Source organism: Euleptes europaea, chromosome 5 (assembly GCF_029931775.1).
Source record: "Euleptes europaea isolate rEulEur1 chromosome 5, rEulEur1.hap1, whole genome shotgun sequence".
Classification (NCBI taxonomy): domain Eukaryota; kingdom Metazoa; phylum Chordata; class Lepidosauria; order Squamata; family Sphaerodactylidae; genus Euleptes; species Euleptes europaea.
Window position 1 is genome coordinate 45,166,026 of NC_079316.1, and position 25,616 is coordinate 45,191,641.

General features: G+C 45.1%; 1 protein-coding gene across 1 annotated transcript in view; it reads right to left on the minus strand.

Annotated features, from left to right (window-relative positions):
* Positions 1-25,269, minus strand: part of SLCO2A1 (solute carrier organic anion transporter family member 2A1) — a 63,240-nt gene extending 37,971 nt beyond the window's left edge. The window contains exons 1-2 of the mRNA XM_056849314.1: positions 25,151-25,269; positions 2,158-2,295 (exon numbers count right to left, since the gene is read on the minus strand). Of these exons, the coding sequence (XP_056705292.1) occupies positions 2,158-2,295; positions 25,151-25,246 (234 nt within the window). The 5' untranslated portion in view covers positions 25,247-25,269. The remainder of the gene's footprint in view (positions 1-2,157; positions 2,296-25,150) is intronic.
* Between the last annotated feature and the right edge of the window lie 347 nt (positions 25,270-25,616).

Consider the following 25,616-nt stretch of genomic DNA (forward strand, 5'->3'; position numbering starts at 1 on the left):
GAAAGAGTTGCCTTGAGAGCCCCTTGCTGGGGTCACCATAAGTTGGCTGCAACTTGATGGCACTTTACACACAAACACACACACAGGAAACAATATGTTTTTTGCTGCTGACAACTGAGTATGGGTGAAATCTGACTTCAGTTGCAACGCTTGGCTTTCAGTGGCCCTCTGTAGTGCAAGTCTGCCCCAGACACTTTTGACTCTTATCTCTATAAGCATCCAAAGCTACTCCTTTTCCCTTGGGTCAGTTCCAAAGGGAAGACCATGAGCTTGGATACAGTGGAGTAAGTGAAGAAGGGATGCAGAGCGGCTGGGAACAACGGATGGAGATCCTCATCCCACTTCAAATCCAGAGAACTGCCCAGGGTATTTGAGCCCCTCAGAATAGGCCTTAAGCTACTGATCTTTTTGATGAAGGAAGGGGGGGGGCTCTGAACCCTTTTAAGAGAAAAAGACTTTAAACTCTGCCTTAGGAAACAGAGAATCTTTGAGGAAAATAAATAATTGGAGCTGGAGGGTCTTCTGAACTCCACGTGGAGCTCAGAGAAGCAAAGCTTGGAGGGCTTTAAGAGGGGAGTGGACATATTCATGGAGGAGAGGGGTATTCATGGCTATTAGTTAGAATGGATACTAGTCATGCTGCTTACCTATTCTCTCTAGTAATAGAGGAACATGCCTATTATTTTGGGTGTGGTGGAACACAGGCAGGATGGTGCTGCTGCAGTCGTCTTGTTTGTGGCTTCCTAGAGGCACCTGGTTGGCCACTGTGTGAACAGACTGCTGGACTTGATGGGCCTTGGTCTGATCCAGCAGGGCCTTTCTTATGTTTAAAGCAAACCTAGAATCTAGCAACAAAACTGTTGCTGTTGGCTGGATTCCCATCCAGAGGGATGACTACATCCCTGAGAAAGAGGGATTTCTCATGGGAAACACTGACAGAAGCTTAATTATGGGGGTATGACTAAAGGTGTTACTATAAGAAATCCTACCAGGCTATGTACAGCTCCAGTCTTAAGTCTTGGATCAGGCAGGGGATGCTGTAATGGTCTGACTCACGCCTCCGTAACAAATTGGGGGGTTGCACCTTCTTGTAATAAAGCACTAATGTGTAACATGGCATTAGACATCATATGCGGCAACACTTCTGAAGGCCTGGCAGAAAGCGCATCTCTATTAAATCCATGGGTGTAGCAGGACTCCATTGTGGGGAGGTACAGAAATGTAGGTTGGGTCTTCTTCTTTCTCAGAGGAACAGTTACAAAGCCAGAGGCCACTGGACCCCACAAGGACTTTCTCACTACCTTCTTCCCTGGGAGGCTCTCCTATCACTTGATGGGGGGAGGTGCTACTCCAAAATAGTATCTGTGCCACCTTTCTTTAAATCTCTCCTTCTAACATACACACATGCAATTGCTAGTCCCCACCAGCAGTCTTTTGTAGGGCAAGCAACAATATAAATAACACTGCACTGTTTTTGAGCCCAAAGACAGCCACCTGCACAATGTGGTAGAAAAACTTGTACAGGGGAGTTGATGGGCCCCTCCTAAATATTGGCAGCAACAGGGAAACAACTTAAGGAACAGAAACAGACAAGCGTTCTACTTTGAATGGCAGTTTCACAGTTACTGAGAGCCCAACTACACATTCCATTAAATGCTCACTTGCTCCCAAACAAGGCTCATTTGTGTTGCGATGTCTCAGTGGTCTGCTTTTCAACTGCAGCAGCCAATGCCACAGGGCAGAGGAACACAGAACATCATGACATGAAGTAAGTTCTACTAGACGTGGTGGGGCAAAGTAAGCTAAACGTGAAGTTGCTGTTTTGGCAAGAGCCACACATTTACATAATACTAGTTTGGCTAACAGTTACTCTCTAGAGTATGCTGCCAAAGCTATCCTGACTCACTGTAACATTGTTCTACTGTTCACAAACAGATTCTCCAGTTGGTGACTGGTGGCAAGACACCATAATAAGCATCTTCTTCCACACCATAAAACTAGCACTTTTCTTTTGTTTTCCCCTAGCCCACCCCATTTTTGGGCTAGAGGGAAAAAACCACTACTTAACCATGGATACCTGGAAGGTTCAAGTCAACACACAATGAGCTCAGAAGTGCCTCCAGCATCCTTCTCATGGACTACGCTCAACATCGTTACCTCATGTAAGCTGGAGAGGAAGCCAGAGGCGAAACTGGAAAGGCCAAAGCGTTTCTCAATGGTCGTCAGGCTGCTCTTGAAGTATGCACTGTAGAGGAGCTGAGACAGCTGTAGCATGCCATGGCAGAACACAAAAACCTGTCAGCGAAATCACACAGAATTAGGCGCATGATCAAATGAAACCCCAGGAATCCCCCATACCCAGCTGCAGCACCCTCCCACTGGCAATACTGAGGTGCACCACAGTTATCAATATTCATATGAATAAAGCTCACATGCAAAAAGATGACGATAGTTTCAGTTGGGTGGCCGTGTTAGACTGCAGTGATTTATGGCAGCCCCGTAAGGATTTCAACGCAAAAGACATTCAGCGGTGGTTTGCCATTGCCTGCCTCCATGTGGGCTAAGAGAGTTCTGACAGAACTGTGACTGGCCCAAGATCACCCAGCAGGCTTCATGTGGAGGAGTGGGGAATTGGACCCAGTTCTCCAGATTAGAGTCTGCTGCTGTTAACCACTGCACCATGCTGCCTTTCCAGGTTGGTTATGCATGGCTGGTTTGTCTTGCGATTCTCCCGAGAATGTCCCGATTCTCTGCGGAGATTATGCATGATGTGCCCCTCCCTCAGGGCTCAGTTTGCTTCTGTTCCACAATTTCCCTGGGTTTTCTAATCCCTGTTTTATCCTGAAAATAAGCTTACTTCTGAGCTTATCTCAAATGTGAGTAGGTGCATAGTTCAGCCACAGGTTGATTTTCCTACATCATGACATGCCCCCATTCTCCGACCCCTCCTCCAGCTCCTGTTTCAGCCAGCCTTCAGCCATCCCATCCGCAATGCCCCAGGAAGCCACATATGAGATGGAGGCAGCCATGGTTGGTTCCTTCTCTGTGCCCCCACACCGCGTTTTTAAATTGTTTTTTCTGCTGATCCAATGGAATACTGATATATCATCATATAATCCAAAATACTATTAAAAATCGCAGAGAGAGCCAGCAAAGGCTAGGATTGTACGTTTGCTCTCCGCTCCCCCCCCCCACATTTGGGTGATGACTTACTTAGCGGGGGGAGCAAGTGCATGATCCTAGGCTCCACTGGTTAGTTCCCCTGGAATTACAGCTCATCTGCAGACTACAGAGATCGGTTCCCCTGGAGAAAATGGATGCTTTGGAGGGAGAACTCTATCGTTTTGTACCCCACTGAGGTCCCTTTCCTCCCCAAGCTCATCCCCAAATCTCCAGGAGTTTCCCAACTTAGATCTGGCAACCCTACCCCTCCATCCCCCACTGGTGGTCAGGGAGGACCTGGCAACCCTGTCTCTGATGTTATTCCATTGGTGGTTCTGAAACTGCAGTAACTGGGGTGTTGGTATGTGTGCTTTCTAGCCCCTTCCTCCTATGACTAAAAAGCTTGAATGTCTGGAAACCAAGAAGGGAGAAGCCTAGCTTCGTGGCTTTGCCTCAGATCTTATTCCACTGGTTCCTTGGGAATCTTTACAGTTTCCAGATGTTGAAAGAAAGGTAGGATATGGACGTAACAAAATAATTATTTACAAAGTCCTCAATATACCTAACTAAAGACAGCAAATAAATCTGGGCTTTTGAAAAGCTTGGCATGTATTCCAGCCTCTAATGAACTTTTGCTAGCCACAACCACCACCCACAGCAGCTTGCAGGTCCCTCTGCAGGAAGTGCCACCTGTACCCCTCACAGCTGATGCTGGCTGGGACATTGTGGACATTTCTCTCCATCTACAAAATAAGCTGCCAGTCAACTTTTGTGACTGTGATGGGTCTTAAAAGGAGTTTGAGCTCCACTGTTAATGGCCAAGCTTGCAACTTTTCTTTCCAGAAATCTTCTGCAAAGAAAACCTACTGTGAACCAGGGTATTTGTGAGATCAGGAATGGAATCTTCTTTAGTAATTGAAAGCGGACTGCTAGTGCTTAGGAAGAAAGAAATGTCTCTCTGGAGAACAGTACGTGCTTTATTAAAGCCCATGTCTTAACCACAGTTTGTGCAGCTGTTTGATGATGATGCCAAGTATCATGATCAGGTGATAGGGCGGGCGTGCGCTGGTTATCAGCTACTGTTGTATCATAGGATAGAGACAGTACAGGTTGGAATATAATCTCATTACATTTGCAATCGTGTAAATGTAACAGGAAACAATTCATTATTCAGTGCAGTACTCAGTTCAGTACAGGGTGTGTTTTCCAAATCAAGAGTCTCTTTTTGGTACCAGCAAGTGCTAGGAAAACATTTTTATCCTCTACAGTTTTTTTTTTAATGTAGTGATATATGTGATCCTCATGTACAATTTAGACCCCCCAAAAAATGTATAATGTCCCAGATATCCAGCACATTCACCTAACATTTATTTTATCCTGCCCTTACTGTTACCCCACCAGGACACCTTAAATATGCCCAGTGAGCCAGAGACAAAATGGAACTTTTCTGGCAACCATCTTTGTTGCACACTCCAGAGCAGACTGGGCAAGTTCAGCCTTGTCTGCCTGCCTCCCCCCCACAGGCTATGCCAGGTGCAACCAAGAGGACAATAAGACAGAAACACACTTTGCTCAGCATATGTTTAGCTTTCTCCTGCAGCTGATAAGAAAACCCCAGTAATCTCATCAATAATGAAACACCATTCAGGGAACCTGGAATCCTTACTCGGCATGGCCAGATGACCAAAAACAAACCCATTAAGTTGCAAAATAGCCAGAAACCAAACCCCTCAGACTCACCCCCTCTTTCCTGAAAAACATTTCCCAAGACATTTCCCCTCATCTAGAAATCTATAGCAGAACTTAACCAAGAAGATCCTAGGCATTGTACCCACATTCTGTCTTTCTCACCCGAACTCCTAAACTAATCAAAAAGCAATCAAGCCTTTGTCCACCGGGAATGTTTGGTTACCAGTGACTTCATACTGCCCCAGGATACGTTTCAGGTATAAATATCTCCCCTCTTGCAAAGTGTGACCGTTTTCTTGGAACCAAAACGTGCGCACCCCTGTACTTGCATGTACAGCCCTTTCGCTTTCCTTAAGAGAAATGCTGGTCGTTTCTTGTTCCACACAGCTGCCTCTCTGGACATCACCCCTCTGATCGGTAAATATACTTTCCCCTGGCAACCACTGTGTCCATCCCCTCCTACCTTTTATTTCCTAGTTCTTGAATGTATTGGGATTTGTGTGTTTTGTTGTGAGTGTGTATACAAATTTGATTATTTGATAAAGGCTTTGTTATTGGGAACTTTTTCCACTGATGTGCTCACCCCCATAAAAATAGGTCTGAAAGATTCCTGATGCCAGCCTCTCGCAAAGCTCTACAAGTCTCCTAGCTAATTTCCCCTAATAAAAGGAGACCTCTCTATTTGGCATAACATTACGTCAAGGAACTCAAGGCAATGTACATGCTCTCCCCATTTTAGCTTCAGAATAACCCTGCCAGGTAGATTAGGTGGAGAGAGATACAGAGCAATCCTAAGGGGGGTAGATAAGTGATGGCCAGGAATAGTGCAGGCATGCCACCTCCTGAGAGGCTTCCTGGCCAGAAAATTTCTTAAATTAATTAAAGGAAAACCCATGAAACTCATCCATTGATGTTTCATGGGGCTACTTGTGTAGCCCCACAGCAGCACAAAGGGGCATTCCCAGGCCAACAGGCATTTGGAAGCTGCCTAATGGCAGCTCTGCCCCTAAAAACACCCTGGGAACACTGATGCCGGCTGAGGAATTAACTTCTGTGAACATGGAAGCATAGGGTTGCCAGGTCCCTCTTCTCAACCGGCAGGAGATTTTGGGGGTGGAGCCTGAAGAGGTCGGGGTTTGGGGAGGGGAGGGACTTCAATGCCATAGAGTTTAATTGCCAAAGCGGCCATTTTTCTCCAGGTGATCTGATCTCTATTGGCTGGAGAGCAGTTGACTTAGTGGGAGATCTCCTGCTACTACCTGGCAGTTGGCAACCCTATGGAAGCACCAGCATGCAAGGCCCGTGCTGCAGTGTCATTCCTGGGGCTGGCGTAAGTTGTCCTACGCCAGCGTCTGTGCCACTTTGCACAGCGCAAGTGGCACAGATGCTGGTGTAGGGGTCATGTCGGCTCCTATGTGGCACCCCCCCCCTTAAGATTGCTCTGTGAGTGGCACAACGTCACCCAGAGTGGGGACTTGTACCTGGATTCCCCTGTTAGTCAGACACTCTAGCCAGCACACTGGTTTATAGCTGTTTCATAGCCATACAGCCAACACGGACCTTGCTGGTACTGAAGGATACTGGCCATGCATCTCAGAGACACAGTTCCAGCTATCCCTTTTATTAGGTTATGTGTGCACTACAAAGGTGATCTCTATAATTGATTTACAGCTGTAGCAGCCAGAAGAAGAAGGGATGATTGGAAGACATGATGAGGGAGCATAACAGACATTTCTAATATTATGCATGGCATGGAGTAAGTGAATAAAGAAGTCTTTTCTTCCTGCTCTCATAAAACTGTGAAATGCCATACATTTCCTTGGGGTGTCCCCAGTGAAATTTATGAGTGGAAAATTCAGGACAGACAAGAGAAGGTACTTCTTCACACAGCGTGTAATTAACTTATGGACCTCACTCTTCCAATATGTGGTAACGGCCGCTAGCTTAGACAGCCTTAAAGGGAGAACAGACCAATTCACAAAGCATAAGTTCTATCAGCATGACAGGACAGTGGAATCTCCAGGTTCAGTATGTCACTATCAGCCGCTGAGAATCAATTATGGAGACCAGTTTTCATTCTCTGCATGCAGACTTCACAAAAGCATCTGGTAGACCTTTGCGCAAAACAGGACATTGAGATAGGTGGACCACTGGTCTTATCCAGCATGGCTCCTTATATAAGGGTGCAGTTAGACCATCCCAGGAAGAAATCTAGCAAGGGAAATATCAGCTTAGCCTTAGCCATAGGCCACAGAATCAATAGTTGCTGGAATAGTTGCTTTCTTCCCTTCAAGAAAGAATACAACCACAACAACCAGTTGCCCTGTGGCAGCAGATGCAAGTGGGGAGACAATCTGGCACCAGTCACTGTCTAATAACCTCCAGAATGGACATGCATAACAACTGCAAGCTGTTGTTAGCATCACTGCCACTGGACCACAGCTGTTTTGGTCATGTTTCATTTCGTTGTGGTTTCCCCCCTTCTCCTGCTATAAAATCTTACATATCATGTAAGCTGCTCAGAGTCTTGCAATACTACACAGACGTGGAATGAATGAACAGTCTTAAGAATTGAACATATTTTTGTTGTGAAAAAGACAGAGGAGAGAAACAAGGATGAGAGCTTCCTAGAGGATGTATGTTGACTAGGCTAAGGAAAGGAAGCGTTCCACATCCTGAGACACAGTAGGCTGTTCACTATTTGATCTATATTTAGCTGGCTCCCACTTTCCCCTGAAGCAGTTTTAACTGTGCCCCCCCAATACACACAACAATCTTGTAATCAGCAAAACCAGGCCACTCACATACAAGGCAAGGCTCTCTACCACTTGATGGTCTCTTCAGGTATGCAGAAATGTACGACATTGCAAATTAATCTAAACAAAAACAAAACCCTTTTTAAAATTGCCTGATGAGGACTGAAAATGCTGCAGGCATTGAGTGTTGAGAGGTAAAAAGTGGGGGGTGGGGAGATAAATCAGCCTGCTCAAGTGTGTATATTTGTGTGTGAGACAGGCAAATGGACATTTAGCTAACATTTTCAGGGAAGCAAAAGTCTGCTGAGTCTGTCATACACACAACTGGAAAGCAAGAATCAGTAGCCCTAACTCAGAAAGTACAGTCTCAGAGATAATACTGCAAGCGCTGCAGGAAAAAGGACAACATCTGGAAGCACACTAAAGGAAATCAAAAAGGAAATCCCAATTGATTTGTTTCTCTTCATCAACAACACGATTGCAAGAGCAGCTGTGATCTGGAAGCTACATACCTCCGCTGTTCCACTGCTTGTGCAAATGGATGACTCGCACAAGTGAACAAAAGAGGCAACATTGCACACCAGCCAACCCAGAAAAAATTAAGAACAAAGAAAAGCTTGCTATAAAACCAGTCGGGTGCACAGCTATTTCATCCTCTTTCACTGTAAGTTAAGTGACTCTCATAGAGCAGGGAGTTGGAGCACCCAAGCCAGATCATGTTTCTCAACTTCAGGCAAACATGAGCAATATTCAGGCATGCCGTGAAAGACACGCAAAAAAATGAGGCATGCATGCACACGCACCTATCACCCGGCATACGCACCTAGGCTTTCTTCAATCACCTTTTCAATCACTCTAATGTTTACCCTTTAAGAATGGATGAATGATCATGCCCGCAGGCTGTTTATACAAGCTGCTTCCCTGTTTTCCAAGCCAAGCTTTACTTTTAAAGTGAGACAGATTACGCAGGCATCTCTCTCTTCACGCCCAGATGCTACATAGTCTTGTACCAACAAGATGTTGTTAGGAAAGCACAGACTTCCATCTCACGTAGACCGGGGGGGGGCAGTCCCACACCTCCATGCTGGGGGGCTCCATGAGAAGGCATACTCTTGTTGGAGGAAAAGGAAGAAGAAAAGGAGTAGGCTCCGGCTGCCACCACTCATACCTAGACTGTTAGGGGCTCAGGCTGCCCACTCTTGGCAACAGCCACTCAGGTCCGTGCTATCTGGAGTTGGGCAGTGAGCTCATTTGTGCCAGCTCCATCCAGGGCTTGGGTAGCCAGCCGCCAGCAATGGCTCCCACCTGCCGTGCAGGGGCCGGGGCCACTCCTAGCTTGATCCTGGTGAGGGGTGGCAGTAACTCTGAGGGCCCATCCTGAACTTTTATCCAGGGCCCCGAGAGAAAGTGGCCTTCTCAACGATTTACTTTCTGATGCCATATTCCAAATATATGCTACTCATCTTACTTTGCCAAATTCATCAGGAGCTGGGAGTGTTTAACACCAGCTGACTGGATTTCTTAATTTTTGACAAGATCTTGTTTTCATCTGTGCTCTGCAATATAGCGTATAGCACACCTGACCTTCTGCTGTCATCCCTTCATAATACTCCCCCTTCTTCTGTTTGCGCTTTCAACCCACTGAGTGTAACCTGTCATATATTTGAGAAAGTGGGTTCATGGAAGCTTATGGCCCAATAAATATGTTCATCTTTACGATGCCACAGTTATCTGTGTGTTTGACTATAGTCTTTGTTATTTAACATGAAATATATTTTTCTTTTGGGCTCCATATTAAAAATCAGTAATACAGATTAGGAAAACCTATTCAGAAGTCATTCTCTGACCCTGTAGTTGCTATGACTGTCAACATGATAGGATGGCTACAAATCATTAAAGATTAACTAATCCATTAAATTAAGTGACAAGGAATATGAGTCCCGGAATAATTTCATGTTGTGGTTCTCAAACTGTGGGTCAGAATCCAAAAGCGTGTTGTGGTTGTCATTTAGGTAAGTCGTTTAGGTAAGTCGTTTAGGTAAGGGAGGAAGAATAGGGTGAGCTGGGAAAACACTCAGGCCATTTATGCATGGTGGTTTCCTCATGGTCACCCGCCGGCCACTTTGGGGCTTTGCTTATGTTTGCATTTTCCAACCATCAGAGGTCACCTCACTCTCTCCACGTGTTTTGCCCATATTTTTGGGATGCTGGCTAAACACAAATCCAGAAAACGTGGGCAAGATGAACGGAAACGCATGGGAAGAGCAAGGCAACCTCTCACGGTCGAAAAATGAAATCATAATCCAAGCAAAGCCCTGAAGTAGTCAGCGGGGTGACCATGAGGAAACAGCCATGAGTGGAAAGTGTTTGTCATAGACAAGGAATAGAGAATAAAACTGCCCTTATACAAATCTGTGGTGAGACCACACTTGGAATACTGTGTACAGTTCTGGTCACCAAACCTAAAAAAAGATATTGCAGAGCTTGAGAAGGTGCAGAAAAGAGCAACCAAATGATGAGGAGACTAGAGCAACTGTCCTATGAGGAGCGTTTAAAACTGCTTATGGCAGTTTAGCTTAGAAAAAAGGGAAGTAACATGACAGAGGTGTATAAAATTATGCATGGTGTGGAGAGAGTAGTCAGGGAGAAGCAGAGTCATCCACTGAAGCTAAAGGGTAAGAGATTCAATACAGACAAAAGGAAGTATTCCTTCACACAGCGCATAGTTAAATTGTAGAACTCCCTGCCCCAGGGTGTGATGATGGCCGCCAACTTGGATAGCTTTAAGAGGGGAGTGGACATGTTCATGGAGGATAGGGCTATCCATGGCTACTAATCAAAATGGATACTAGTCATGATGCATACCTATACTCTCCAGTATCAGAGGAGCATGCCTATTATATTAGGTGTTGTGGAACACAGGCATGATAGTGATGCTGAAGTCATCTTGCTTGTGGACTTCCTAGAAGCACCTGGTTGGCCACTGTGTGCACAGACTGCTGGACTTGATGGACCTTGGTCTGATCCAGTATGGCTTTTTGTACATTTTTATGCTCTATTAGCCACTTCAGTAACATGAAGTGGTGTATAAAGGTTTCCTTTCTACTGTTCAGTGAAAAATTGGGTGGGGTGGGGCCCCCGACCCAGGACACACGTAATGGTACAACTCAGGGTCATCTGCTGAAGCTGGAGGGTGGGAGATTCAAAACTGATAAAAGGAAGTATTTCTTCACACAACGCGTGGTTAAATGGTGGGACTCCCTGCCCCAGGAGGTGGTGATGGCTGCCAACTTGGAGGGCTTTAAGAGGGGAGTGGACCTGTTCATGGAGGAGAGGGCTATCCATGGCTACTAATCAAAACGGATACTAGTCATGATACATGCCTATTCTCTCCAGGATCAGAGGAGCAGGCCTATTATATCAGGTGCTATGGAACGCAGGCAGGACAATGCTGCTGCACTGGTCTTGCTGGTGGGCGTCCTGGAGGTACCTGGTTGGCCACTGTGGGAACAGAGTGCTGGACTTGAAGGGCTTTGGTCTGATCCAGCACGGCCTTTCTTATGTTCTCATGTGTTTACTGCGTCTGTGAATCTAGAGAAAAGTTTGCTCACAATGTTCACATTAAGTGTTTGTCAGTCATTGTCATGATTTAATTTTATGGATACCTTACTTACTTTTTTCCCTCCTCAGAGGCCATGTCTACCCACTGGCTTTCTTGGCGGTAGACCTGGACTCAGAGGAGGGGAAAAAGTCCCCCTTCAGAGGCCAGGTCTACCAATTGGCTTCTATGGGCCTCCGGAGGCCAGGTCTACTGCCAAGAAAGCCAATGGGTAGACCTGGCCTCCCAAAGGAACTCAGCCGGAGGCCAGGTCTACCAATAGGCTTTTATGGCAGTAGACCAGGCCTCCAGACGAGGACTCCGGATGGGGAGGGGGAAATGGCAGGGACTTACAATTTAATTTTTATCAATAAATAAGATCACTATTAAGTATGATATCAAGTTTTATTCAGTGTACCTATAGTTTAATTAAGACTTAAAACTTTAATTAAAGTTTACTAAGTTAATAAATAGTGTACCTACCTATATAGTTTAAGAAATTTGGCTCTCAAAAGAAATCTCAGTCGTTGTACTGTTGATATTTGGCTCTTTTGACTAATGAGTTTGCCGACCCCTGGTGTGGTATAAACAAGTGAGCTCTCCCTATGCATGGGTAGTGAGTATATGAAGCTGCCTTAAGCTAAGTCAGATCACTGGTCTACCTAGGTCAAAATTTTCTGTTCTGACTGGCAATGGCCTTCCAGGGTTCCTGGCAGAAATGGGTCTTTCTCCACCTTGCCATCTGAGATCATTTAATGGAGATGCCAGGGATTGAACCTCTACATGCACATCACATGTTCTGCAACTGTCTTAGACCTTCATGTAGGCCAGTGATCAAACCTGGGACCTTTGCATGCACAGATACCTATGTTCCCTTCTGGGATACTGTTTTGCCCTTATGATTACCTTGAGAAACAGATTTCAGTTCTGTTTAGGCTGTATTAACAGGGAGGGGCAGACCATTTGGCATGAGAACCACTAGGTTTGGGAACCCACGTTTGAGGGTTCCAAGTTGGGCTCAGACCTACATGTGATCCTCTCTTCCATTCTCTTCTTGCACTATTTAACAATTTGTTAAATCTGTTGATTGAAAGATGCTGCAGTGCGGTGGGCTGATGTTCCCAACAAATTGAAGGGCAGACTAGATATGGCCCTTAGCCCATAACGTAGCCCAGGAGTTCCCCACATGGTGCCTGTGGGTATCATGGCACTCACCTTTCCTGACACCCACCAAATATTTTTAGAAAGAGGGTGGGGCCAGGTGAAGCTTTGGCTCAGCAAGGCTTCTGACTGGCCACTGGAGATTTAATTGGCTGTGCAGATTTTTAAAAATGTTGCTCGGACAGCAGCTGCCACCACAGCACAAGGATCTTTACTGTGTGACTGAAGATAAGCTGCAGCAGCCATTTTTGTGTCTGGATCCACCTTATGCAGCAGCCATTTTGTGACTGCGCCCACTACTTTGTATCAGAATTCCAAAGGTGCCCACAGGCTCAAGGCGGCTGGGGAGCCCAATTTAGCCACTTCTATAAGATATTATGACAACAACATATAAAAACTAGAGCACAATTTAGCTTTCAGCATGCCAACTAAATTCTACATATACTTACAGTTAGTATCTGACATTGCCTGTACTCTTTCATCATGTATACCTTCCTTTTTCTCACAGCTTATATAAGATAACACAGTCAGTCAACACTTTTGTTTACCCTTAAACAATTACTAAGACTACACTCAAACATCCATTATGAAATACAGCCTATGATGTATACACTTTCAAAGTATCTTTCCCAAGCTTAGCAGAAATCATAAAGTACAACTGCTGGAACACAGAATCATAGAAAAATAGAGCTGGAAGGGACATCCAGGGACATGTAGTCCAACCCCCTACACAATGCAGGAAATTCATAACTACCCCCCACCACCACCACATTCCCACAACCATGCTCAGAAGATGGCAAAAAACAAAACAAAAAACCCCAACCTCCAGGGTCCCTTGCCAATCTGGCTTGGAGTAAAATTGCTGCCTGACCTCAAAGTGGCAATCAGCATTACCCTGGGCATGTAAGAAAGAGCCACGAGAGCCAATCATTGACCCAACCCTTCCTACCCTCCCTCTCATGATCTGCTTAAGTTCACAGAATCAACTGCTCTAACTGTCAGGAAGTTCGTCCTAATGTTTAGCTGAAAATTCTTTTGATTTAATTTCAACCCGTTGGTTCTGGTTCAACTTTCAGGGGCAAAAGAAAACAACTCCACACCATCCTCTCTATATGATGGCCCTTCAAGTACTTGAAGAGGTTCAACACCAGCCATTAAGGCCAAATTCAAGCATATGGCAACCACCAAATTTATTATCGCTAAAGATTATGGGTCAGGAGTATTGATTTTCAATGGAAGCAGGTTGATCTAGAGTCAGGACACAAAGCCAATTATAGCGCTTCCTTCATCTCTGAAGGAACAGTGCCAGCTTGAGAAAGTCAGTCTACCCACTGCCAAGACTGGTAAACTGGTAAAGAACAGCTGCTTCATGTCTGGGTACAAGTACAGTTAAGCCCAACCATGAACCATTTTGTACTGCCAGCATGGAACAAAGAAGCTGGAGTAAGGAAGAAGAGCCTATCTTGGCAACTTAATGTTACGTTCACAGGCAGCCCTATAGAGCAAGGTTCTTCAACCAAGGTTCTGTGGAGTTGTTGGGTTCTGTTAGCATCCCTTAGTGGTTTTGCAAAACTCCCTACAGCTTCTTAGCTCTGGCTTTCCACTTTCTTCAAGTGATAAGGATTAATTAGTACAAATTGGTTTAAATAAATTACTTGTCACCAGGGACAGGGGAAACAGAATTCCATAGGCTATTGCAACATGCCAGAGTGACTCTTGAGCCTCCCCCTCCCAAAAAACCCCCCCACCACAGCCATGGTTGAAAACCAGTGCCCTAGAGATTTTCTGTGTATGGGTGGGGTAGTATCTAAATCCGTCCACTATTGTTTTTAAAAAATTGAACTTACATGTAAGGTTTTCCCCCCCAATGTACTATCTTGTGAGTCACTGTGCTGTAGCAACTAGTGTTGGACCAGTGTCTGGGAGACCCAGGTTCGAATCCCCAGTCTGCCATGGTAGCTTGCTGGGTGCCCTTAAGCCAGTTGTACACACTCAGGCTAACTTACCCTACAGAGAAATGCATTCATAAATTAAATAAATAATCTTAACCTTTAAAGTATTAAGTAGAAGAGCTTTGACTGATTGCCAAACTGCTGACTCCAAACAACATTCCTTTGAAACATGGGGTTGGAGGAGAGTGTAATGGATACCGTGGACTGCCAAAAAGACAAATATGGGGGTTCTGGGTCAAATCAAGCCTGAACTGCCCCTAGAAGCTAAAATGACTACACTGAGGCTATCATACATTGGTCACATTATGAGAAGACAAGAGTTACTGGAAAAGTCAATAACACTAGGAAAAGTTGAAGGCAGCAGGAATAGAGGAAGACCCAGCATGAGATGGATTGACTCTATAAAGGAAGCCACGGCCCTCAGTTTGCAAGACTGGAGCAAGGATGTTAATGATAGAACGGTTTGGAGGACCCTGATTCATAGTGTCGCCATGAGTTGGAAACGACTTGATGGCACACACACAAACTCTGCTGCTAGCTTGTGCATTTTTAAAAATTTGTCTGGCTCCATTATTTAAAATCAATTGTGCACACTGTACATTACAGTAAGCTTACGAAGCTCTTGTTATTCCTGTTACATTTCTTCAGATCCCCACACACACATCTTCTGTGCAACTGTGGAACTTTTAAACTGCTGCAAGGCTGTATTACAATTGTATAGTGAAGAAGCTGCCTACTTTGGATTATCCTCAACACACCTTTGTGAAAGATGCTAAGTTAAAAGGTACAGACCGATTCAAGGCCACCAGGGAGAAGGGATTTGAACCTCAGTCTTGACAGGATGGATCCAACCAGCTTTTCTGCTTGTGAAAAAAGGATCCCCTTTGACCACCCAAAAGGGCCATGCTGGGGATCATGGGACCTACATAGGCAAAATCCATACACGATGGGGACTGTTGTAAGGAGCCAAACTGGGTTGAGATTTAGTGAAAAGGCTGGCTGGATCTAACCCTATGATCCTAATTAAAGAATCCATCTGCTACATGATATAGCCATACTAATCATTTAGGCAGCATATTTCAAATGTTTGAACAGCTTCATATTAGTAATCTCTACAAACAGTCCTGTAAAATAGGTCACACCTACTACAAGATCCTTTTAACTGGATTGGCCAGGGCTGAACCTGAAACCATTTGCAAGTAATGCATGCACTTTGTCAGTGTTGGATTTCAGCAGCAAAGCTTACTGGGCGACTCTTGAGCAGCTCACCATCTCTCAGGCTAACCTACCTAGCAGGGTCATTGTCAGCATAAAAAGGGTAGAAATCTGCGCAAGATACCCTGAGTCCCTGGTGGGGTGAAGGTGAGATACAAAATAAAACAAACCAATAAATAAATACCTTAAACCTTTTACTGATATGCTAACATCCAATTTAAATTTGCCAAAGGAAAAAAAAAACACCCACACCCAGTCCTTAGAGAGATCATTTTTATGGCCAAAGTATCAAATGCCCAATGGATTGGGGCTTCCCCCTTTGGCAAGTATCTTTGTACTTCCCCCATCTCTGCAGTGGCCAATAACTTGTCTCAGTTATCCAACAATCCACTGGTCTCTGCATCCTTTTCTCTGGCAAGAGAAAGTTCAGAGAAAGTACCTGCAGAGCACCCCACTTCCTGAATCCTGTTGCCACTATTTTCATTTGTTTGCTTCCCAGCGTGTGTGTGCATGTTTTTTTTTTTACGCTAGGGCTTGATCTTTGTACTTTGTGTGCTCTCTCTTACTTTGCAGATAAGTGCCAGGGTGCAATACTGCCTTCCGCTGGGGCTTCAGATCCCTTTTGCTTTTTTTGACCTATACCTTATGCAACCTCTCTTCTCATACCAGCACCTGAGGCCATGCCATTACTCTGAGAGCCGCGCAGCATTACTCTGAGAACCAGCAACACTCCCCTCCCTCATGCTAATCTTATCTACAGTGACCGCTCCTTGGTGAAACTCAGGCACTTAGCTACCCCTCCCTCTATAAAATGGGCTGACCTACTCTTAGATCCCCAAAACAGTCTGGCTAAGCTAGCAGCCACTAATGTTCCCCATGGGAGCGTCCTGCTTTTTGGTTATCAGATTTCCATTTAAAAACTCCACTTGGCACAAATGCACCAGCCAAAACAAAAATCCATAAAGAGTAAAGAACACCTTGTGATACACATGCACATTAAAAAAGTTTCAGAAGCTCAGTATCACCCACTTACTCCAAGGTAACAGATAAGCTAACTTCATCTCCTGTGATCCTGACCTCTCTCTTCTCAATTGTCTTGCTCGCTCTTTGCATCCAGGCACTCAGCAACGAAATTCTCAAAATCACATCTCTCTTATTTGCAAGGACTTATTTTCCTCTGGTCTACCCTTATTCTCAGTGCTTCCAAGATAAATGTCAGCTACATCCTGATTCAATCACAAGTTATTACACCCTGTTTTCTGACCAACATTTCGGCAGCAGCCAAGTAGAAAAGCAGCCAGCAACACTGCCCTACAACAGCCTTTTAACTGTCAAGATTTTGGTTCTAAGGAAAGGCATTTTCAGAACTTGAAGGAATTAGGTTCCCAAGCCCAACTAAAATGTGCACAGTGTGAAGAATGGCATCAGAAACAATTTCCCTATGGTCTTTTATGTATGGGCTGGATTTCCCTGCTTGGACCTGGGTTCATTGCACATTAAAATAACCCGGGTTGGGGGAAACTGTATGTATTGGCTTGAATGATCAGGGATGAAACTATGTGCTAATCGAGCCATGGATACCGAAAAGCAGTCTCTCAAGCTCAAATCAAGTCCCACCCCTTTAAATGCTGCTCTGTAATTGGCTTACCATGAGAGAAGATTTCCTTCCCGAAAAAGCCAACTACTGCATAAAAACGCATTTTAAGAACAAAAAACGGAACAATCTGAAGGGGGGGGGAGAAGAGAAATTCAAGCCTCGTTTTTAAAAAGCCTTTCTTTTGCTCAGAAAGAGCTCCGAGGTAGCAGGAAGCACTGGAATCCCCGCCTCTTTACACACTGCTTCGTGATTGGCTGTGAGAGAAGCCAATCTTCTGTGTTTCCCCCTAATGCAGTATGCATGCTCTGTGACTCTGGAATGAGCCAGGATGAATGGTTTAATTCGGGCCAGAAGAGAAATGGAAAAAGCTAGGTTCGTTTTGCGTCGAAACAGCGTTGAGCTTCCAATGAATGAGATAGAGTGGATACTGAAAAATTTGATCCTGGCTGAAACAGGGAATAAAGGAAGTTAAAGCGACCATGCATAAATGCCCTATACGCAAGCCAGCATGGGTTAGTTGGACTGGGCCTGGGAAGACCTCGGTTCAAATTCCCATTCCCCATGAAATTCACAGGGTGATCTTATGCCAGTCACTCTTACTCAGCCTAACCTATCTCACTGGGTTGTTTTGAAGATAAAATGGAGATGAGAAACCCATGTATGTAGGGCTGCCAACCTCCAGGTACTAGCTGGAGCTCTCCTGCTATTACAACTGATCTCCAGCCAATAGAAATGAATTCACCTGGAGAAACTGGCTGCTTTGGCAACTGGACTCTATGGCATGGCATTGAAGTCCCCTCCCCAAACCCACCCTCCTCAGGCTCCACCCCAAAAGCCTCCCACTGGTGGTGAAGAGGGACCTGGCAACCCTACATGTACGCCACCCTAAGCTCCTTGGAAGATAAGTGGGGGAAAGCTCGAGTAGGCAAGCTATCCCTCACCTTTCTTACACTTGACAGTGCTGAAATCAGAGGGGCTTGCTTTTGTAGTATAAGGACTACGCATTGCAAGTGAAGGGTTAGATCTTGCCATCCTTGAAAATAAATCCACACAAATCAGTTATCTTCAAAACTTTTTAAGAGCCCACTTGTCCAGGTTGAGTCCTTTGTGGCACGTCAAGAACCCACATTTTCTAATGGCCAATGGATCTTACACTCAAGTAAGTGTACATAGGCTTGCAATCTAAATTACAAAATGTATCCATAGTTGCAGTTTTTTTAGGGCCAGAATACTCAACAGTCCTGCTTACAGGCTGCTGCTTTTTTGGATTCTTACTGAGCTAGAGCTGGACTAGCTAGCAATCCCCGCCCCTTCAAACAATCCCTGCTTATTTAAACAGTCTAGTTCAAAATGGGCTTTCCTGGACCTTAGACATTCTTGCATTTAAAGCTGAGAGGCAATTGAGATATACTTTTTCCTGGGCAATTCTGACAGCTTAATTCAGAGGGTTCTTTTCAAGCCCTCGATTATTAATTTCATGGGGGGAGGCCCTCAACATTTCTCTTTTGTTGCCCCTTATCCATAATTCCTAAAACATACAAGCTTGCTACAAGTTGGACAGTAAATATCTAAGCACAAAGGTAGGAGAGGCACTCGGTCCCCCGTCCTCATGACTGTAGCATCAGTAATTGGGGCCACCCCTAACAACAGTCATGCTGAAGTGATTCAGGGATATGAGCAACTCCAGCAGATCAAACAGAAGCAGGAGGTGGGAGAATGCTCAGGGGCCCTCTGCTCTATCTGAAAATACTCTGTTTATTATTTCTGGAGAAACTTTTGAGAAAGGCACTCTGTAAACACAGCATCATAAAACAAATAGAAGTCCCATTATCTTGAGCTGACAGCCCAGAGCTTGGAGTGCATTTCATGAAGGAATGTCTTGTACTGGCACTACAGCAGTGTTTCGCAGCTACCAGTGGTGCTTATGAGAGTTATGCTGTTTGTTTAGTTTCCAACACAGCCAACATGTTCTGTACAGGTAGATTCTTGGGAGTGCTCCAACTCTTGAAAGGTGGCAACTAAACACCTGCACAGAGGGGCACCTGCTGAATCTCAGCTCCAGACATCATTCCACCGGGGGGAATGAGCAGTGTGGTGTAGTGGTTACAGCAGCACTCTAGGATCTGGGAGACCCATTCAAATCCCCACTCTGGCATGGAAGCTCAGTCACTGGGTGACCTTCAGACAATCAGCTTTCACTCAGCCTAACCTAACTCACAGAGTTGTGAGGATAAAATGGAGAAGAGAATGATGCTGTAAGTCACTCTGAGTTCCCCTACTACTAGGAAGAAAATCAGCATATAAATATTTAAATGAATAAATAAACTATTGTTGCCATAAGGAGAGGAAATTTAACCCAAACTGCCATTTCCTTTGGCTTGATGGCAACTGATTGCAGAAGAACCACTTCAATGCATACAATCACTACAAGAATTAAGGCCATGCCAAGATATAGTTATTAACATCATAATCACTATATCTAATAGTCATAGCTGGTCCCCAAATGCAAGTAAAAACAAGCCCCCTTTGTCTATCTACTAGGGGGATTCACCAGGAATGCAGAAGAAAATGACTTTGCGGATTAACCAAAAAAGGGAGCATCATACCCATCCCCAAAAAAGACCCCCAGCACATTTCTGCTGACACTCTTGGCCTTCTTGAAAATGTCTGTAAAGCTTATACTCTTAAGGCTTCTGAGGTGGAGGAAAATATGAGCTCTTCAGCAGGGGCAGGAGGATGTCTGACTTCAACAACAGTGTCTGTTTCTTCTGGATTCCAGGTTTGGTTTTGTCTTCAAAAATATATTTGTTTCAAATGGGGTTATCTGCTTTGGATCCTTGTCAGGAAGAAAACAGGAGAGCCAACGTGGTGCAGTAGTTAAAAGTGGCAGACTTTAATCTGGAGAACTGGGTTTGAGTCCCCACTCCTCCACATGAAGCCTGCTGGGTGACCTTGGGACAGTCACAGTTCTCTCAGAGCTCTCTCAGCGGCAGGCAAAGGCAAACCGCCTCTGAACGTCTGTTGCCCTGAAAATCCTACAGGGTTGCCATAAATCAGCTATGACTTGACCGTGTGCGCTCACACACACAAACGGAAAAAAGAGGACTATAAATATTTTAAATACATAAAGCAAGAGACAAACCTTCATCACTCAAGGCACTGGGAAAAGCCAGGAGCTACAGTATCCATTGATACCTAGGCTTGGACCAAAACATCAGGCACTGGTTGCTAGGCAGCACACGTGGGCTATTTCCATCACAGAACCTTTAAAGAACAGCAGTTAGAGCAAAAGAACCAGGGAAAGGACAGCGCACAAGTCTGTCCCTGCCTCTGTGTCTTCATCAGTCACCACTGCTCATGCTAGTAGTCAGAACCTCTTCTCCCTCTACCTGTATGAAGAAAAGTCTCACTCCCTAAAGACAAGAACTATCTTTCTGTCCTTGGTACTATCTGTCCCAGGTTGCTAGGAAACATTCTTCAGTGGGTGGGGCCAACTGCCTCACTGAACCTATAAAGAGTGACTGCTGGAACAGGAGGTCTTACGACAGTTGATGCCAGTGGCCTCAGATCCTTTATACTACTCACCATTGCCTTAAAAAAATTATATCTATTCCAGATGGGTAGCCATCTGTAGCAGAACAATAAAACAGGAGTCTAATTATAGGATGGGGTAGATCTTGGCAGTAGTGTGTGAGAAAAGGACCTTGGGGTCTTAGTAGACCAAACAATGAACATGAATCACCAGTGTGATGCGGTAGCTAAAAAGGCAAATGCAATCTTGGGCTGTATCAAAAGAAGTAGTGTCCAGATCACACGAAGAGATGGTATCGCTTACTCTGCTCTGGTTAGACCTCACCTAGAGTATTGTGTTCAGTTTTAAGAAGGATGTATACAAGCTAGAACGTGTCCAGAGGAGGGCAACAAAGATGGTAAGGGGTCTGGAGGCCAAGCCCTATGAGGAAAGGTTGAAGGAGCTGGGTATGTTTAGCCTGAAGAGAAGACTGAGAGGGGATATGATAACCATGTTCTAGTACTTGAGGGGCTGTCATATAGAGAATGGTGCCAAGTAGTTTTCTGTTGCCCCAGAAGGTTGGACCAGAACCAACAGGTTAAAATTAAATCAAAAGAGTTTCCGTCTAAACATTAAGAAGAACTAACAGTTAGAGCAGTTCCTCAGTGGAACAGGCTTCCTCAGGAGGTTGTGAGCTCTCCTTCCTTGGAGATTTTTAAGCAGAGGCTAGATGGCCATCTGTCAGCAATGTTGATTCCAATGTTGTGGGTGTGGGGGGAGGTAGTTGTGAATTTCCTGCATTGTGCAGGGGGTTGGACTAGATGACCCTGGCTGTCCCTTCCAACTCTATGATTCTATGATACTTCAAAGATTAATAAAATTTATTCCAGCATAAGATACTGTGAGTCAGAGTTCATCATCAGATGCATTGAAGTGTGAATCTGTTAGGTGTATATTTTATATTCACGGCAGAAAGGGGTGTTTCAAAGAGAGGTTGGTTTAAAACACAATCCAGTAAATAAGCAATCTGTTCACTCAGAGTGGGTGAAGATCACCCTGTAGTGTTGAGAGACTTGCACCTACTATACAAGACACGTTTATTAACACGCAACAAGCTCTGCTCTACATAGTTTATGATGCAGGTTAATAGTTGAGGATATTGTTAGACCTTGTGCGGAACACTGAGTTCCTCTTGTCTTGGGTGAAGGAGCAGCAAAGCGAATATTTTATTTGCTACAGTAAGCAGATGGTGGCAACTACATCTCTTCTATCAAAAAGTTTCCTAAATTATACCTGTTACTCTCTGCAAAGAGCCAACCTAGTGAACAGCCTACATATGAAATTGCAGAATGCAAGAGAGAGAATGGGCCAAGAAAATGGATTTTGTCATGGGTCATTTATGCATGGTCTCTTTAACCTCCTTTATTCCCCGTTTCAGCCAGGATCAAAGTAACTCGGGTTGGGGGAAACTGTATGCATTGGCTAGAATGATCAGGGATGAAACTGTGTGCTAATGGAGGCATGAATACAGAAAAGCAGTTTCCCAAGTTCAAATCAAGTCCCACCCCTTTAAATGCTGCTCTGTAATTGGCTGACTTAGCAGTACTCACCCTGAGAGAAGATTTCCTTCCCCCCAGACCCAACTGCCTCATAAAAAAGCTTTTTAAGAACAAAAAATGGAGCAATCTGAAAGGGGGGGGGAATTCAAGCCTCGTTTTTAAAAAACCTTTCTTTTGCTCAGAAAGAGCTCCGAGGTAGCAGGAAGCCCTTGAATTCCTGCTTCTTTACACACTACTTCATGATTGGCTGTGAGAGAAGCCAATCTTCTGTGCTTCCCCTGTTTGGCTATCTGCATGCTGCCTTGAAGAGGGGTTTGGAAAAGGGTGGGGCAAAGCTCAACCTGAGAACAGAGTATGCATGCTCTGTGACTCCGGAATGAGCCAGGATGAACAGTTTAATTCGGGCCAATGGGAAAAGCCAGGTTCGTTTTGCGTTGAAACAGCATTGAGCTTCCAAAAAATGAGGTAACGGCTGAAACAGGGAATAAAGGAGGGTAAAGCGACCAAGCATAAATGATGATAGAAGAATACAAGGGAAGGGAAATTGGTTCTTAAGAACCAATTTCAAGGCTTTCTTTCTTACAGGTCCTGGAATCATAAGATTTGGAAGGGACCACCAAGGACATCTAGTACAACCCCCTTCACCATGCAGGAAATTTACAACTACCTCTCCCCCCACACTCCCAGCGGCTCCTACCTCCATGCTACTACTCCATGTCCGGGGTTAGCCAAAGCATTTCCAGCCTGCTAAGCGGCATCATGAAATGCCAGGTTTGAATGCTGGCAAACTTTTCCTCATCGTCAGAGGGAAAGTCACTGTCAGACTGTAAACAGCATTCTTACATAATGCCAACAGACAGCATAGCACTTTTACCTCTTTCTCAGCTCTGGAATGGACAAGTGAGAGTCAATGAAAAAACCCTGTCCCTATTGGCCTGCCATTCAAATAAGAATGATCCCATATTTCCTTTTCTACCACTATCAGCCAAAGTTCTCATGAAAAGCCTCGGAAGATCTATGCCTTATCCTCTCTTGTAGATTCAGGGCAGCTTACAGCAATCTCATCAGTATCTGCCTCCATCCCCAAAGGGCACTGCATGTAAGTAAACTGCACCACTCCATTTTCACTCTAGATTACTTCAGTAATCCCAGCATCCGTATCTCCTCGTTCATCTTACAAATGCTTTGCTCTCTCTGGGCCTTTCCATGCACTTTTGGGACTCAGTGGTCTCTTCTTTCAAACAAACAAGAAACAGACTTTTGATTAGAGTTTCTCTCTTGGTCAACTTGTTACACAGTGCCTGGTTACAGGCCCTTTTCTCCACAGTCTTGCCACAGTGACCTGTACGGCCTAGATGATTTTTTAACCAGCTTTCCTCCACAAGACTGCAAGCCTATGCTCACTCACTTGGAGCAAGTCTCATAGATTTAAATGGAATTCTCTCCCAAATACGCATGCTCTGAATAGCAGCCTAAGACCCAGCACCAAGACTGCTCTCTGACTCAGGAAACTCATTAGTCTCTTCTTTCCATCCACTTTCTTCTAATCTTTCTGAACTTCTTTGGTGGCCCATCAAAGGGCCAGAAGAGATGCTCAGATGGTATGCTTATTCTCCCAGCTGCTGAACAGCTGCCTTTCATTTCTTCCAGCCCAAGAAAAAAACCCATCATTACCAGGCTCTATTCTGCAAAGACTGCATCTTTCAGCATTTCAACATTCTTCAATTGGCAAGAGTGTACACCAGGGACTGCTACTTTCTTTGAATGCACAGAACACACACATGCCCAAGAGGCAATGCTGTCACCCACCCTCCAAAAAGCCTCATGCAGTTACAGCAAGCCATCACCATCAGAGGGAGGGGAAGTGAGGCTTTTAGATGTCCCACTGGAAGATTAACAGCAAACCACAAAAATACAATTCCATTCACTGACAGATTAATCACCCCCCAGTTTAGAAAAGAAACTTCATCAGATTCTCATTGATTTACAAAGTAGTATTCCGAGAGTGCAATCCTATGCACACTTACCTGGGGAAAAGCACCACACATTATGGAGCTTGCTTTTGAGGTGACACACAGGAATGCACTAAAACTGTGAATCAGGATGAAAGAACTCAGGTGTATGTAAATAAAGCCCTGTGTTTTGCTGAAGAGAACACCACCTTAGCAACCAACACTATAAATTTGGGTTAGTGCAACATTGTAGGATTTATTTGACATCAGAAGAACCCCCAACTGTAAATACTGTGCTGAAATCAAAGTTACCTATGCAGACAGACTCTATGCTTGCCGACTCAGAAGTAAGCTTCACAGAGTTCAACGGTACTTACTCTCAAGTAAGCATATATAGGACACAGTTGAGGGAGATATACCATTATGAAATCAAGAGCCCTTAAAGTTTAGGGGACTTGGACATAAATCGATATGGTCCCACAGGAATCAACAAGATTAAGGCTGCAATCGCATGGACATTTTCTTGGTTGTAAGCCCCACTGAATAATACAGAACTTACTTCTGAGCAGGCTCGCTTAGGGATTCTCCCTAAACCGGCTCTAAAAATTCACAATCCTTCTAAAATCTGCAAAATACACACACTTGCTCACACAACCGCATCACCATGGAATTCACTGACAGCGCAGATACAGCCCAGAATCGAAGACACTCCCAAATGAGCAAGTTTAACTTAAACCTTAAGACTCAGGGCACTTTCACGCAGCCCAAATAATGCACTTTCAATCCACTTTCAGGGCACCTTAACGATGGTTTGCAAGTGGATTTTGCCAGTTCACACAGTCAAACCCACCTTCAAAGTGCATTGAAAGGGGACTGAAGGTGCATTATTGATTTGGGCGGTGTCAAAGTGCTCTCTTTATTAAAGCACATTTGCTTATTTAAATATAAATGGTCGGTTGAGGTCCTCCTATACCCCCGGAGCCGGCAAGGGTGTGTACCTTTATGTTATAGATCTTGTTCCCGAAGCAGGTGCTGAACCCTGGTCGGCCGCCGCCGATTCTGGGAGCGTTGCCATTTTCGGCCCGAACTCCCATTGTCCGCCCTGAGCTCTCCAGCGATTCCTGCGGAGTCCGAAGCGGGAGCGAACAGGCGGCCTCCGCAGCTCCGCCGCCTGCCCCGGTCAGGTGGCTGCCTGCTTCCCCCGCGCCAGAACGGCAAGCAAGCCAGCCAGGCGTCGGAGCCGGAGCCGGCCCTTTTTATAAGCCGGCTCCAGCTCTCTGAAGCGATGATGAAACTTTGCTTTCTCCTCCCCTCTTGCCTTCAGCGCGTAAAAGCGCGCGCCGGAGAAGCCGCTGCCGCCGCCGCTCGCACGTCGGCTCCCGCCAGCAAGCCTGACCCTTTGCCCTCTAGCTCTCGTCGCGACCCAGAGGACTTTCAGCCGCTCCTGGCTACGCCCCCCCCAGG